We start from the raw sequence: 17,743 nt of genomic DNA on the forward strand, positions 1-17,743 counted from the left end.
GCAACAGATTACGTGCCCTAATCATTCTAAAAAAAAAAATTAACAACCATTGTGATGCATTGTGATGTACATGTTGACAGTTTGTGATTTTGCAGGTAATGGATCCATTAATGAATTTTTGATGAGATTGTCAATTGTTGACTGCCATTGAAGTTGCCTAACGTGTTATTTTGAGGAAATAAACGGCGCAAAGGCTAAAGGATACGAAATTCGAACCTCAACCTAGAGCTGTCAAAAATTCACTTCTCTTCGAAAATCTTCCGGAAGGCACATGTAATTTTATGAATGCCCAATTCTAATTTCGTGAGTGAGGGGGAGTAGAATCTCGCTCCAGCAATGCAAGTTTGACAGTCATTGAGAAAAGTGTGAAACTTTTCTCTGAAAATTTCTTATGAAGAGTGTTGCTAAAATGGTGAAAAATTTGATTTTTACCTCTCAAAATTTGCTATTCAAGGTGCTAATTTGTGGATTTAAATTTGTTTCCTCTCGATTTATAGTCTTCAGTTCCACACGAAATAAACATTTCATCTTTATTTTAATTTATTATAAAACTACAACAGGAGAAAAAAAAATACAAAAGTACTTATGCTTAATAGATGCTCATTAAAAATACAAGCAACAATAAGAGAAACTCACTCTCGAGATTAAATGCAAACTCATAGATCTTTTCCTAATCTTTCAAACTCGCTTATAATATGATCCATATCGTTATAATTCAACGACGAATTTTGTATTACTAAACGGAAAAAATTAGGTAAATCATTTAGAGGTTGGTACGTGATCATCATGGTTCCTTCGATCATCATTTTTTCTTTAATTTTCGCAGCCACCTGAAAATTGAATAAATGACAAAAAAAATCCAAAATTAATAAATGAACAAAAAGACGAACTGATGAAAATTTATTGGTCTACTCACCGCATGTAATCTAGTTCTATAGTCTGAAGTGTTCTCCTGGTTTTGTAAACTTTTTGGTATATACCAAAAACAAATATTAGTACATTCAGGCTCATTTAACACCAATTGAAAGTCTGGTCTATTTTGAATTTGTTTGATGAAATATTGCGAAAGGTCAAATACACGGTTAATATGATTTTCAAAACCACTCGAACCCTGAAAAATGTTACATATTGGATGATTAAAAACCCACATGTAATTTTACTTTTAGATCCACTGAGTTGGATATTTTTTACCTTTGCTTTCCACATTAGCCAAAATTTCATCACGTCAGCACGTCGGCCACATTGTATGTGTTTATCTCCAGTATCGTAACGTGTGTCGTAGAATTTATCTTTCTGAAATAGATACTGAGCACTGCACGAATGGCAAGAGTTTAAAATGTCCTTGTGTTTGGTTATGAAAGTTGAGCACTGTTGAGGTGCTGTTAACATCTTGTGTGGATTGAATGTGACTGAATCGGCTCTAAAATTTGGAAAATTTATTTTCAGTACCATTTTTAGTTTAAAAAAAAAATCGAATCCATTCTCAGAATGCCAATTGTGCATTTTCAACTGACCTTTCGATGCCTTTTATTAGGTGTCTGTGACGTGCTGAGAACATAACAGCTCCTCCCCATGCACCATCGACGTGTAACCAAATTTTATATTTATCGCATAAATCAGCGATCTCTGATAAAGGGTCGTAAGCTCCTAGAACGGTTGTGCCTGAAAAAAAGTCATTGAATTTTAATTTTTTTTTAATGAAGTATTTAATATAAATAGCTACGCTCGCGTAATCGAAATAAGAATTAGGCAGATAAAAAAATACTCCTGTTATCAGGAGCATTAAAATGTATGGGTAGGTACTTGAAAGGTCATTGATGCCAATTTATCATCAGAGTAATTATACCTACTCAAATTGTAATTTTAATTAGTCTTAAATAAGATATTAATTTTGACTGAACTAAAATCGAAATTTATTGAAAAATACTCTTCGAATTTGTACGATTAGATAATACGAGCAATTCAGCTCAACGTACCCGATGTTGCTGACACCATGAATGGTACTGCATTCTCAGCGATCGCTTCTTTTATTCTTTTCTCTAAATCTTCAGGGTCCATTTTCCCTTTACTGTCTGTTTTGATCAAATACACATTATTACTTCCAAGACCCTCGAATGCGGCTAATTTCTTTATCGAATAATGAGCATCGTTTGATGTGAAAAGAACCAAACGTGGTAAACCATGCAGTCCATTCTCCTATGATCAAAAGCAGTCAATTATGCCCTGATTTTCAATGTTCACGATATTAAGGTACATTTCGTTGAAAATTTGATTTACTTTAATTTCCGGAAACTTATAAAAACGAGCGCAATTGATGGCGTAGCCGTTGGCGATAGAACCACCAGGACTGAAAATACCGTCTCCTTCGTCGAAGCCGATCAAATTTCTAATTTTGTCCAAGACGTATTCTTCCATCAGTGTGAATACAGGAGCTACTTCGAATGTGTAAACGCTGCAATTCAACGCGTCCACTAACCATTGGCCAACTAATCCGTATGGGTCGACGCTGAAATCGTTATTTGAAAAGAAAATGAAATTAAACGAATGATGTTTTGATGATCGTATAGATCGTTAATAAAAGACGATACACGTCCTAATGAATTTTTCTTCACAATTCGAACAATGATGGCCACACATTCAAGTGGTAATTTTTATTTAAATTATTATTCGTATCAAGTGTAAGAAAACGAGCCACATTGTAGTATTACATAATTGATTCAATACCCCGGAAAAAATACCGTTTGATGTCTACCGTTATTTTTCTACGTCGTTATATGTGTCAATGAATAGGCCTACCTCAACTTTATTTGAGATGGGTGTTCGAATTATTGCGTGATTACCTAATCAATGAGGACAATATATTTGTTTGCAAGTTTGTTTGGTCTTCCTTTTTTTGTTTTCAACTTGGACCTTCAATTTTTTCCTCGTGTGTATTAAATCGTACAAAAACCAGGAAAAAATTGATTCAGCGTTTGAAAGAGATACGTACCGAAGAAAATAACCTTAATTTATTCAACTAGAAAGATGAACGGTTTTCAAGGACATTGAGTTACCTACTTCCCCAAACCCGAAAATTCGTCAAAAATCATACCTATTCTGAATAATACTTAGGTAGGTATATGGGTCATTCCGCGTCAATTCGAACAAGAAGTGGTGAGTGGGGGAGGGGGGTTGGCGATTTTTTTGAAGTTTCTTCTGTGGAAAGACCCTTTAATTCAAAAAAATTTCAAGTTTGTGAAAAAATGCAATTTTTTGATTAAAAACATAAGAAAAAGTTTTGATTGGTGAAGTTGACCCATTTGACCCCTATTTTCACATAGCCGTTGGAAAAGTTGAAAAAACCCTTTCACTCAATGAAATAAACTCATCACAAAAAAAAATCAAAATTCAAAAAATAAACGAATTTCAATTTTTTTGCCATGAGTGTGGTTTTATCAACTTTTTCATGAAATATGTCAGAAAGAGGTCAAAATAAGACAACTGAATAAATTTAAACTTTTTTTGATGTTTTGAATAGAAAACTGAATTTTTTCGAATTTGGATTTTTTTGATGAGTTTATTTTCATCGAGTGAAAGTCGGGTTTCAACTTTTTCAAAGTATACGTTAAAATAGGGGACAAATGGGTCAACTTCACCGGTCAAAACTTTTTTTCATGTTTTAAATCAAAAAATTGAATTTTTTCACGAATTTAAAAATTTTTTGTATCGACTTTACGACATAATGCTATCTCAATTTTTTAATATGTTGTTCAGCATGAAAAGTTGTCCATAATACATATATTTTTTCAGAATTTTTGAGAATATGAACGACATGAAAACTACGTTTTGAAACTTTACGAGCTAATTTTTCGTACGAAGAAAAGTGGCAACACTGATTTTTATGATGTCACCGAAAAGCCTTTTAAAACTCCCAGCTATTGAAAAAAGTTCCATTTTGGTGGGTACCTATCGTGGTTATCGAGTAATCCACTACTGAAATGGATGATATTTCAAGTTCACTGAAAACTTTGACACCTCCTAGCAGCTTTTAAAAAAGGGCTGGGGGGCTGCGATTTGCGCCATTGGTCATCCATTCGGAGGGTCTTTCCACAGGAAAAATTTCAAAAGAATCGCCGACCCCCCCCCCCCTTACCATTTCTCGGTCGAATTGACGTGGAATGACCCTCATGCTATTTCAAAGCGTTGATTTTTATCCCATGGATGAGAAATGTCTGCCTGAAAATTCTAGACGATGAGTATAAACTTATACGAGTCGTTGAATGAAATTACTATGGGTACAGGTATAGACATGAAAGACAATATTCAATTATATTTTAGAATTTCATCAGGTGCAAATGCGTAACTGCGTAAATTTCCACTTATAAGGCTTCAGCTCGAGGAAAACAAACTGAAAGTAAAAGTTGTTGGTGCAATTATTTCAAGTAGCCTGCCTATTGCCTACATTTTTACTATTTACTTTCCCTTCCAATGAGTAATGTTGACGATTCTACAATCTACGTACTCGTTTTTTGATCTGTATTAGATTGGGTGAAATGCCCAAAGCCAAATTGGGCTGCCTTGAGTTTTTTCCGAAATCATTGGCCACAATCGAGAGTAGAAAGAATTTATTTACATTGAACGTCTCATTTTTAAAAAATAAATTGAATTTGAAAGCGATTTTTTTTTTTTTGAAAATTGCAATTTTTTGCAGAAAAGTTGCCATATTTTGAAATTTTAAAAATTTGAAGTAGCCATTTGAAAAATGAACAGAAATTCACAAAATTGATACAGAAAGCTGAAATTTGCGATGTACCTTATTTTCGACTCATAGAATCAATTATGAGCAGTTTCGAGTCCGTTTGGAGCACTTTTGGACCCTCCTTCTGCCCCCCTCCCCCCCCCCCCAACAGAAAGTTGTTGGAAGTTGCTATTTCCACAAAATTTTACCACTTGAATTTGGAAAGCTGAAATTCATTCTATACGCTAATTTCAACACGCTAAATCGACTGGAGATGGTTTTTAGTCGTTCTGGAGTCTTCAGTGACGTTTTGGAAATTCCAGATTCTCATAATATGCGGAGGTAAATTAGGTTTTGGCATAGGAAAAAATTAAGAAAAAATGTTTTGGTTCACATTATTGTTCCATCCCTTATTTTTTGTACGCACAAGCCCGACCCCCCTCATTATTGTGTATATTTTTTCCAGGGGTCTGAACGTAGGTATTCACAATATTCAATTTCTTTCGAATAACAGGGGAAATTTGCCACGTACGAGTATGTTTTCAAAAACGATGCGTAATTTGACACTTCTGGAATCGTTTTCACGTAATTCTACGTTTCATGAACACGAATTCTGAGACAAATTCTCATTTGGGCCCATATTTCTCTCCCTTTCCCCCTTCTCCTCCTCGCCAAAGGTTTGAAAATCATTTTGGAGAAACGAGTCGAATGAAATTGGTTTGTTGAGTTGTTCAATTTTCACTTTGAACTGTTAAAAAATCATTGGAACTGAGCTCTCGAATTTTTGTACTGCAACGGAAACCCCCCACCCCCTCCCATTCAAAATCTTTTCAATTCAGTGACATTGGAGTTGTTTTTCCATGATTTTGCCCTTCTGAAGAAGAATTTCGAGACAAATTTTCATTTGAACCCATTTATTTTTCTTCCTTCTCACCCTCGCCAAAGATTTGAAAATCAATTTGGAGAAACAAGTCGAATGAAATTTATCTATCAAGTTGTTCAATTTTCACTTTGAGGTATTGAAAAATGATCGGAAAACTGAACTCGTGATTTTTTGTACTGCAACGGAAACCCACCCCCCCTCTCCCCCCAATATTCGAAGTTTTTTCAATTCAGTGATATTGGAGTCGTTTTCGCATAATTTTACTTTTCTAAACACGAATTTCGAGACAAATTTTTAGTCAGACCCATATTCCGCTTTCTTTCCCTCCCTCTCACCCCTCTAAACGGTTTGGAAATCCATTTGGAGAAACAAGTTGAATGAAATTGGCCTGTTCAGTTATACAATTTTGGTCTGAAATTGTTGTAAAATAATCGAGAATGAACTGTCGATTACACAACCACCCCTTTTAATGGTATTATGGAACCCAACCCCATCCCTATTTTCATGACCAATCGTTTTCGAATAAGTAGAGACCTAATTTCACCCTCGAAAAAATACATTCCGAGATAAATTTTCATTTGGACTCGTATTCTTCTCCCTTCTTCACCCTCTCACCCTTTGCTTGAGAAGAGAGTCGAATGAAATTTGTTCATTTGGTCGTTCAATTTTTGGTTGAATCGTTGTAAAATGACCTCAAAAAATAAGCCCCTCACTTCTAAACCACCTTTTTTTTTGGCTGTAACCTGTAATATTACTTTTTACCCCCCCCCCCCCCTTCTTCATTCTGGTTTTGAAATTATATTTGGGGTAGATTTCGCATAATTTCATGCTCCTCAACTCTGATTTTGAGTTGAATTTTTATGTAAGTTATCAATGTATTTCCTTTCTGTCCCTCCCTCCCTTTTTCCTTCCCTCATTTGTACACTATTCACCAATAATGTGGGATCAATTTGCAGAAACAGCTCAAAATTTTCGTTAAATTCTTGAAAAATTGTAGGAAATGAACTTCCGATACGAAAATCGCCCCTTTTTACATATGCTGATGCTGTAATGGAACCCCAAACCCTTCCTCCCCCCTAGGAATGAATATCATTTCATGAAATCACGAATTTCGAGACCGATTTTTATTTGGACCCATACTTATTACTCCCCCTCCCCTTTCACCTATCTCTCACCCTTGCGAAAGTTATGGAAATCATGAACGAAATTCGTTTGTTTACTTGTTCAATTTCAGTTTGAACTTTTCTTATGCTGTATTGGCACTTTCATCTCCTCCACACCCTCCCCCCCCCATCCTTAAGATATCCAAATTCGGTTTCGACAGATTTTATCTAAAGTTTTGACGATCTAGAATTTTCCAAGGATTGCACGAGACTTCAAAACGGTCCAAAGTCATCTTCAGCTGACTCAGCTTCTCCCCCTCCACTCCCTTTAAGATATAAAAATTCTTTTCGACAGATTTTTTTCTCAGATTTTGACGATCTGGAATTTTCCAAGGATTGTCGGAGGGTTCAAAACTGCCTAAAACCATCTTCAGCTGATTGAGCTTTTTGATATCATAGGGTATGATGCGAATTTCAGCGTTCTAACTTTATTGGGTGAAATTTACTGGAAATTTCTACTTTCAGAAACCGTATGGAGGCTCCAGACGAACTACTCAAAATGATGCGAACTCGTTTTATATTGATTCGATTGGAGGAGTTGGGTCGAAAATAGGCTACGTACCTGATTTCAGCTTTCTAAATCAATTTGGTGAAATTTTGATTTTTTTTTCAATTTTGGCCCAAATTTGATTTTTGAAAATTTACGATAAACCAAAAAAATGCCCTCAAGTACTTGAAGTTTGGGCTTGTGGTGTATTTTGAGAACTTTCCGGTCTGTTGGAATACCTTACTCCCCCCCTCTCTACGCCCTTCTAAGATGATTTCGGGTATTGAAAAGAAAATTAATGCATTTGAAAATTTCAATGTTGGCCAAAAGAGGGTCCCTGATAGCCACTTTTGGATGAAGTGGAACAATATATCTATGCCAAACCAGGCCACCAGAACCATTTGCTTGATTTATCATTATTTAGGTAAAAAACGCTCATTATAAAATTTCGAAATTTTTGAAATTAGTTTGGTTAAATTGGACATGCTTTAAGGTTCACTTTCCCGAAAATTTCTCTGATTTGCTACGATTTTCAATAGGAACAATAACTAATAAAATCCTTAATTGGCCCTAAAAATTTGTTTTTAAAAATACTTAATATCATACAATCACTCGAAAGCTATATAAATCAATGCTTGTAAAAATTGGCCGATCGATCGACCTCTTGAACTTGAAACGAAACGAGCTGAATTAAAGGTATATGTAAGGCAGACTAGACATGTACGAGTAATACGACAAAAACACAGTATAATATTACGTAATCATCGACTCACCTGGAAAATAACTGATTCATAAAGTAAGGGTGTCCGGTTTTGACGCTGTATTTGATGACATTTCTGATAAACTGTAGTAATATTTCGTGCGTAGACGGTGCATTTCTTAACGTAAAATCGATTACTTTCTGCAAATCCTCCGGCGATTTCCATGTGGTGACGCGATTCTTCCTATCGTTGCCTTTGAAAACGGCCTCTTCCAGCACAATATCTACGCATTCGCGAAAAAACTTATCATGCTGCATTTTACTCGGCGCACTTTCGAACCCGCATAGATCGAGCAGAAAACGACTCTTAGACTCGATTATATTCGGCTTATCCGAATCTAATATAGAGTTTAAAGTGATATCCGCAGCTATCGGCATGTTGCAAATTAATAATAAGGCGACGAAAAGAGAAATGAAATGAAAATGGTGCAAATATTTTAGAATCGAAGATGATCACGAACTGAACGCATTTGCGGGGTTTCTAATCCGTTTTATATGTAAGGTCATCAAAACAAAACTAACACTCGATTGTAATTTGCGATAATTATACCACATCAAGGGTGCTGCGAAGGCATCGCCGATGATGATCGATTGGTATTAACCTATCTTCCCACAGTCCAGACTTTCCCTTTTGACCGTGGCATATGCATTGTAATCAGACCACCGACGATGCCGGTATCAATGTCACGATTATTAGTTTTTTGTTTCTTAATAGTCGTCTTCTTCTTCTATACGTGTTCGGCGTTTTAGAATATTATATTTCGCGAATGCAGTCAAATAATACGATACATGAACGGAATTCGTAATTACAATAATCGAGCATTTCCGTGAACTGTAATTTCCATGTATTTCTCGTATTCGCCGCCGATCCGTCATAGTTGAGCAGGTTCAATGATACCCACTTGTTTGAGGTTTATTGTAAAAATACGTACGTGTGTTTGTATATTGTATTTTGCATTAACGTACTTGATACTTTTGCTAGGAATGAAAAGAATTTTGGTAGAAAGGGAAGGTATTGAAAATGAAAAAAAAAAACAGTTCATGAAATATTATCTCTATTTCTATCATTCAGTTGAACTGAAATAAAGGCCAACCGCCAACATTTCCTTATTGAAGAATGAAGATTGTCCATGTGTAAATAACAGTCACAACCACTAACTGATCATGACCGATTAACATGGCAAGTCGAGTTACTATTGTAATATGCACGCTGACATTGCATAAATGAGTTACCAAAGAGTAGAAATGAGCTCACTGTATCATGGTAAGATTCTCTTCTTCATTATAAAAATTAATTAAATTGGAAATTAAAAATACCTAAAAATTTAAGCGATGCTATTTAGTGATAAGTTTGGGTCAAAAATTCGTCTTGACGACGTTAGTGTGAGCAAGAGACGAATGCAAAATACGAAATTCAATTCACAGCTGTATATACCTACGAGTACGAGTTGAAACCGAGAAAAAATTCTTTTCGTAATCTCGAACGAAAGGGCGGTGCTATCGACGCGCCACTTTTACGTAGTCACGATAACAGCTGATCATTTCTAATACTACGAGCCACTTATTTATGCAATAATTTTTTTTAGAATTGTGGTCCCATACATTTTACGAGTAGGTACATCTCTTTTTTGCCAAAAATGCTAAAAAACTTTCGTTTTTTCACCAAAAAATTAAAAAAATCGTTTTTTTGGTAAAAATTGTGAAGTATTATTTTTTGCCAATAATTTGCTGAGATCTAATTTTTTGTTGAAATTGTTGAAGACTTGTTTTTTGCTTGAAATTTACAAGAACTCTCTCTTTTTAGCAGAAGTACCAATAAAGTTCACGTTTTGAAAATAAAAAATTGGAAACAACCCTTCTCCACCTCCCCCCTTCAAAAAAATACTCAAAATTAAGTATATTTTTATGCAAAAACAAAAAATTTTTCAAGTCTCGCTTTTTGAAAAAAATTCCCATTTTTTCCAAGAATCTTTTAAAAATGTTATCTTGGCAGAAAGGAGGAGTTGCGATAAGGCCAGTTTTTCTTTTTTATCGTAAAATATCTGTTTGAACCTGATAAACATTATGTGAGGTGATTTTCCTACTTTCGACCCTCGGAGGCAGAAATTGGGGGGGGGGGTTGATATTTGAAAAATTTTGGAACCACCGTTTTGAACCTACCCCTTTGAGCCTCGCTAAAAAGCTTTTCACAGTTTATTAGTATCTGAAAGACCTTCATCCTACCAAATTTTGAGCTCAATAAAAATTTTCGCTGGTACTCAAAAATCCAATTTTCCAATTTTTCGTAATTTCGATATTTTGGGAACCCCCGGAAAACTAGTAACCTGCGATTTGCGCTAAACGTAACGTTTTGAGGTATATATTCGATTATCCAAGTGAAAAAGTTCAATTAAGCTCCCTGTATACGATTTGTAATTTTGAACCCTGTTTTTTAGAGCTCCCCATTTTAGGAACCCCTTCCCCTAAAAAGGCGTTTATGCATATTTTTTCAAATAAATTGAATAATTTGCATTTGAAATGCACCAGCAAGTGCTCGAGAATTTTTCATATGATTTTCCCCATAACTTTCGAAATTCAGCTATTTTGGGTCAAATTCTGAGATTTAACATTCAAAATTTGACCCAAAATAGTCCAATTTCGAAAGTTACTGGAAAAATCATTCGAAAAATTATCGAGCACTTGCTTGTGTGTTTCAAATGTAAATTCTTCAATTTATTTCAAAAACTACGCATAAACGCCTTTTTTAGGGGTGCCTAAAATGGGGGGCTCTGAAAAAAAGGGTGGACCTTAATTGAACTTTTTCACTTGGATAATCGAAAATATACCTCAAAACGTTACGTTTGGCGCAAATCCCAGGCTTCTAGTTTTCCAGGGGTTCCTAAAATATCGAAATTACGAAAAATTGGAAAATTGGATTTTTGAGTACCAGAGAAAATTTTTATTGAGCTCAAAATTTGGTAGGATGGAGGTCTTTCAGATACTAATAAACTGTAAAAAGCTTTTTAGCGAGGTTCAAAGGGGTAGGATCAAGATGGTGGTTCCAAAATTTTCAAAAAATTGAAACTCCCCCCAATTTCTGCCCCTGAGGGTCGAATGTAAGAACATCACCTCACATAACGTTGGTATCTGATTCAAAAAGATATTTTACGCTTAAAAAGTATTTGAAAATAATACTCAGTGGTTCCTAAAATTATTTTTTTATTCGCAACTTTGGGAACCCCTGCAGTGCCCAAAAAATGGTCATTTTGGGTTAACTAACCAGGGATTCGTATTTTGGACATTTATTATAACATTTTCAGAGTGGTCGAGTTGAAAACTAGGTGGGGCCAAAAAATGGCCTTATTGCAACTCCTCCTTACTAAAAAGTCTCGCTTTTTTGGCCAGAAGTACCACAAGCAAAAATAATAACAAGATAAACTTCTGAACACCAATTTTAATCGAGAATTAAGCATAAAAAAAGACTGACAAACAGATCTTAAAAATAAAATAATGAAAAACAGTATATGAATGCGTAGCCAATATTAGGTATTTGTAGGGTTTTTCGATGTTGAGCTATATATTCTCCTAACGCTCTCCTCCGTCTGAAAAAAACCTACCTTGAATGTTTAACTTTATGAAAAACAATAAAAAATAAAACTAAATTGTACATATAATAAGTATAACAGAAAATAGGGGGGGAAAAAATGGAAAAGAAATAAAGACAAAAAAATTAATATCAGGTGCATGAATAAAACCTTGAAGGAAGTCAACAACCAGGCATGAAATAAAAACACTTACCTAATATATCAAAAACGTCATCGAGTCGTCAGGAAACCGTTTTCATTTATACTAGTTCTGGGCTCATTTGTGGCAACATAGGCACAATAACACTGTAGTGGCCCGCATCCTGATTAGTCAGGTATAAATCAATTGAATCAGGACCTTCACCTCCAGAAAATATCAACTCACTGTCGTCCCTACAGTACACAATTACACATTTAGTGATCAATTATATACAGAGCATGTAGCATGTACTTCAACATCAGTTGCATACACACCAGACTTGATCATCACAGTGGCATAATCTGTCTTGTTTCTTAATCTGGAACATCTGACTTTGTTTCGAGGACAATCAGAGCCCAAACTTTTACATAAAGCATTTGTTTGCATACAATAGTGTTCATTACCCACTATAAAAGGTTCGTAATGGTCCCAATTGTCAACTATAAAAGTGATAATGCTTTTACGCACTTCCTCATGACACTCTTCTGAATGAAACAGTGCAATGGAGATGGCGAGAAAGAAACAATTTCCATCTCCTGTTACATTGATCTCCTGGACAAATAGCTCGCTCACTATGGCAGTTCCAAATATTAAAAATAAAAACGTAAAAGAGAATCTTCACCATTTAAATTTCAATTCCACTTTGAACTGTAATTTGTAAACAAAAAAAAAAGATGTAACGTAAGTATAGAAATTTTAAAAAAAAGAAAAAACCGTGGTTGACAAATACGTACAATAGAAGAAAATGGACATTGAAACAGTCGTCATTTTTCAGATATAGGTACTTAAGTATAATATTTCAAATTTGAAATATAAGTCACAAATTTGAATCAAAGCAGGGTAATTAAGATAGACACAGGAACACTCCTAAAAAACATAAAACAGAAATAACACCAACCATGGTTACTTAAAGCATGGCATAACAGAATATTCAAGTTACATGAATATGTTTCTTCCAAAGTTGATTAATTTTCAAGCAAACTGTGAATTTTTGATCCATTTCACCCTGAAAAAAATCATTATTTTGATCAAATTAATGAAATGGGTTAAAATTTGGTTAATACTATAATACAGACTTGGAAAATTTTGGGGAAAAACACCTGAGAAAATGTTCATACTTGGTTTCAATTTTGCAAACATATGTTTTTGGATTTCTTCATTTTTAAAATTTTTTATTTTATTTTTAAAAAAATGAAGAAATCCAAAAAAATATTTTTTGATTATTTTCTGCGGACCCACCAACCACCCGCGACTCTAGTCGCGCCACAGAATAATATTTTTTAAAAACAAAAACTTGAAAAATTCACAATAACATTATAAAAATATGTAGGGTACCTATTTCTGAAATATTCCTGGGTAATTATTAGTAAAAATGACAAATCTGGGTCCAAAAACTGATATAATAATCCAAATTTCACCATTTCCGGCAATTGTGGAGCCTCTTGTGCAATTTTTCAATTTCTCCTGAATTTTTAAAATTTTTAGGAAAAAAACACAATTTTAAGTTTGGGCTTGTGTCCCAGTAACAGCAGTGAAAGAATCACATTCATGATTCAGCACAAAATGAGAAACTAGAAATTAACATAACTATTTGCACTACACTTATCTTTAAGTAAACATACAAATAGGTACATTACTGCCTGAATCAGCTCGAAGCCAAACCAGTCACAAATTCATCCCACAACTCTAGAAAAATGTTATTTTACTTCAGTTTTTTACTAATTATTAATCAATTTATTCATTTTCAGTATTATTATTGTTTTTAATTTAAGTGCCATTTTTTAGGGTGGGGAGTAAATAGATTTATTCATGAAAAATGTCGTATTTAATTCAAACAGTGTTGAAGATTGTTGTCTACTATATAAGATCGTATGAAATTTAATATGTAGATATCTCCAGTAAAAATTTCAGATGCTAAAGTGCATTTTTTGGATTTTTGGTGACTTTTGAAAATTTACCTTGGGGTCAAAAGTGAGAACATATCAAAATTTTCCAATATTAGTGTAAAAAGCTAAAATTAAAGATATTTGCTTATTTTTAAAACGCCGAATTGATTCCAAGTGGTTTCGAATCGTTTGAGCAGTTCTGGACCCTTCAGCTGATTTTTGAAACTTGAAATTTCTACATTAAAATTTTAACAGATGTAATTGGGATGCTGAAATTCACACTTTACCTACATCTTGATTTCAACACGCTGAGTCGATTGGAGCTGATTTCAAGTCGTCATGGAGCTTTCAGTGATTTTTTCTGGAATTTCAGTTTTCCAAATGGTGTCATAAAATCTGTTTAAATCGACTTCAGCACATATGCTTGAAATTGATGCTTGTTGATGACCCAATTTATTGACTACGTACTGTTTTTCCTAATTTGGGATGTTCCAGTTGGTATTTATTTTTTTTTGGTTCAGTGTTTCCATGATTGAAAATTTCAAAAATTCAATGTTTCCCCAGGAGAGAAACGTGATTCCAAACTTGTAATTGTCAAGTGGGTGTCTTAACAAGTACCAATTGTTTTTATATAGTTATGCTGAAGTTGATTTTTTTTTTGAAAACAGGAATCTCCAAAATGACTCGGGAATGCTCAAAAACGGCTTGAAAACACCTCCAGTCAACTCAGTAGGTTAAAATTGAGGTAAAATAGAAATTTCAGCTTGGTTTTCAACTGAGTTGGGTAAAAGATTTTGTGGAAATTTAAACTTTAAAAAGTCTGCTAAGGCTTTAGAAGTGCTCAAAACAGCTTGAAACCATTCCTGATCGATTCCAGGTTCAGCTTTTCAGGTTGGCTTAGTAAAATTTTAGTTCTGAGGTAATTTTGACTGAAATTCGATTTTTAAAAATTCATCAAAATGAAAAATATCTTTTGGCTGGTGTCACTTTAGCACAAAATATGACACTCAATCGCCATTTTTCTATAATTGAAGGGCCAATTGTGAAAGTCGCCTTAGTCAATAGAAGTAATTTTTGTGTAAGTAAATCAATAAAGACGTTGTCCTACTTCAATGGTATTGGTAATGTAGAAACTTTGGTCAAGTATTAAATTAACATTTTCAACAATCCTAGAATGCATTACACTGCTTGTTTTCCCTTTAAAATTGACGAAATATGAAAAATAACTGTTTGAAGTCTGTTAAACTACTGACTGAGGCGCTTTTCACCAAAAATGAAAATGACTATGACGCTTTTCACCAAAAATGATTATTATGTACTCGTAATTTCATTTCATCGAATTCAAATGAAAGGTAAGAAAAAGAATAGAATAAACCTAGCCATAACAAAATCAAGTGTTAATTAAATCAAGCGACGTAGCCTAATCACCACTGCTGTTGTCTTTGTTGTCAATTTCAACGTCATCTTCTTCTTCAATTCCTTCTACGGAATCGATTGCAAAACTGTGGCTGTCGCTGCAAGAGGCTGGTTAGTGGTTACCTCAAATAGTTTCATATACTTACTCGCTGGATTCCACGTAAAAGCTTGTAAATCTTTGACTTTGCTCAGTTTCAGTGGTGTTGAAGTAATTACATATTTTTGTACAGTGGTTAAAGTTCAGTGGCATTTGGTAGCAGCGGTTTTTGATTACGAACATCAATACATATTGCACCATTTTCCTCTGGTTCAGGGCTGTAAGAAAAAAAATACATAAAATCGAGGAGAAAAAGAACTAAAGATTCAGAAGGGATGCGTTAGTTCTCTTCTTACTAATATTATATATGTACTTTAAAAAGAGCAGAGGGCACTCGTTACAATCCAATCGATTGGCCGCCATGGTCGATGAAAATGACTTGAAAAGTACTTCCGCATTCACTGTGCTGTTTTCTACTCGGGGTATTTCATCGATGTAAGATAGGACACTATTGGATGTTTTTTTTTCATAAGATAGCGTCGCAGTTGAAGGGTTTTCTTTAGCATTTCTTAATCTCAACTTCAGCTACTCTTTGAAAGCCTTTTCTGCCTCAGTAGGATTGCTTTCAACTGGTCCATGCATCGACTGTTATAGAGACAGTTTTAACGGACTTTGTGATTAACCACTTTAGCTGCATCATAATATTTTGGATACTTATCACTTATTGCTTCTGGGCAGACTGAATCCCAAATTGTAGGCGTTGAAAATAGTAAGATATAAAGATAGCAGCACATCAATTTGGTGCTGTTTCAAAAACTTTTGATGTACCTACATCTCCTACACACAAAAATCTTCATGTAAGTAGAAGAGTTTTGGATTATCACATGAACCATAATCAGTGTTTGGGTATCGAATTTATATTTTTCTCCTTTTATGAAATTATCAAGTGCCAAATTTCCCTTTTTCCCCACAAAATAACCAGAAATTTACCTTTGCAGTTCTTTGCTATTAATAATGCTAGGTGTCCAATATTAATAAACAACTAAAATAACATTTTCACATTTTTATTTAAAAATAAAAAAAAAACAACTTAATGAATAATGACTTTCAAAGTTTCAACCACAACTGCTGGTTTTTAGTTTGAAATTCATGACTAAATTGACAATACTACGTAAAAATTAAAAATACTTACATTGTTTCAAATATCACACAACATTCAGTCATTCACAAATTTGTTTTTTCTAACTTTTTTTTTGATCAAATTCATAAATTTCCTTTTACTTAATGAAGTCCCGTGAGGTATCGGCAGCAATTATGAGGAAGGTGTCATCGGCATAGCAAAAGGTATACGCCCATATCTCTTGGGACTTTCAAGTTTCAACCACAACTGCTGGTTTTTAGTTTGAAATTCATGACTAAATTGACTATAAAATAATCAACAATACTATGTAAAAAACTGAAAATTAAAAATAAGTACAACATTAATTCAAATATCACAAATTCACAAAACATTCAAGGATTCGTTTCTTCTAAGTTCTTTTTTTTTATCAAATTCATAAATTTCCTTGTCAAATAACTGAAAGTGAGCAGGTTTCAATTCAATGTTTGCATTATTTCTGGTAATTGATCAATAGGTTAGATCTGTGTTTGTAGATAGTAGGTACATAGAATCACCAAGACAATTTCTTTTCTGAGATTTTACATCTTTTAAAATTGAGAATGCTCTTTCAGCCTCTGCATTGGAGTGTGGTAATGATAACACTAGGGAAGCCAACGAACTAACATTTCCAAACATTTCTTCATCTCTAAAATCACACTTTTCTTCCATACGTTTCATCCAGAGTTGGCCAATTTACATATTTCGCGGCTATCAATCAGTGCCTCATAACAAACTGATAACACAAAAATTCTAGCACTTAATGGTCAATTTTTAAAATTTCAAATCTGTACTTACACTTAAAAAGTTGATATTTTTTGCAAATAAATGAAAAAATTGTGTAAAAAATAGGTGAAATATTTTTATTAATTCGAGTAGGAACAAAGTATAGGTATACATATAAAAACAGATGAGATAATTATTAATTAACAATAATATCACAACAACACACTTTAGTGAACTTAAACTATTAGTGTTTAATTCGTTTCAACTTTTCATTGGCTTCATTTTTTAAGCCACTGGATCGTAATAATTTATTATTTTGTTCATTAACATAACATTTAATCGCAATAATGATCAGTTTTTTTATAATTAAAACAGTACAATCATCACAAACTAGTTTCTTAATTTTATCCTTCTCAATCAGCATCTCAATAGATGATGACAACCAGCAACCAGAAACTTCCTGCTTTCTTTAATTATTTTCAGCAAATTTTGATTTATAATATTCTACAGGGTGGCCCAAAAGTCCCGCGCCGCTTGCAAAACTAGTGGTTCACATAAACCTCTGTATGTTCCCCTTAAATAATAAAAACTATGCAACCAATACACCTTTGGAAAGTGGTAACTTACCCCTTTCTAAAGGTGTATTGGTTGCATAGTTTTCATTATTTAAGGGGAACATACGGAGGTTTATGTGAACCACTAGTTCCGCAAGCGGCGCGGGACTTTTGGGCCACCCTGTATATATTATTT

The 17,743-nt window shown here is 34.0% G+C and overlaps 1 protein-coding gene across 1 annotated transcript; it reads right to left on the reverse strand.

Annotated features, from left to right (window-relative positions):
* Positions 1 to 522: 522 nt before the first annotated feature.
* Positions 523 to 8,546, reverse strand: black (glutamate decarboxylase-like protein black). Its single transcript, XM_065352036.1, has 7 exons — positions 8,024 to 8,546; positions 2,278 to 2,506; positions 1,977 to 2,196; positions 1,515 to 1,662; positions 1,192 to 1,420; positions 917 to 1,111; positions 523 to 830 (listed from the first exon to the last, which is right to left on the reverse strand). Exons 1-7 carry the CDS (start codon positions 8,386 to 8,388, stop codon positions 657 to 659), a joined length of 1,560 nt encoding a protein of 519 aa, XP_065208108.1. The 5' UTR covers positions 8,389 to 8,546; the 3' UTR covers positions 523 to 656.
* Positions 8,547 to 17,743: the final 9,197 nt, after the last annotated feature.

This window comes from Planococcus citri, chromosome 2 (assembly GCF_950023065.1).
Source record: "Planococcus citri chromosome 2, ihPlaCitr1.1, whole genome shotgun sequence".
Taxonomy (NCBI): domain Eukaryota; kingdom Metazoa; phylum Arthropoda; class Insecta; order Hemiptera; family Pseudococcidae; genus Planococcus; species Planococcus citri.

Coding starts and splice junctions, on each gene's coding strand:
- black (XM_065352036.1), bottom strand. CDS start 8,388: ATGCCGATAGCTGCGGATATCACTTTAAACTCTATATTAGATTCGGAT. Junction 2,507..8,023: donor ATGAATCAGTTATTTTCCAG/GTGAGTCGATGA, acceptor TAACGATTTCAG/CGTCGACCCATACGGATTAG. Junction 1,112..1,191: donor GGCTAATGTGGAAAGCAAAG/GTAAAAAATATC, acceptor AACATTTTTCAG/GGTTCGAGTGGTTTTGAAAA.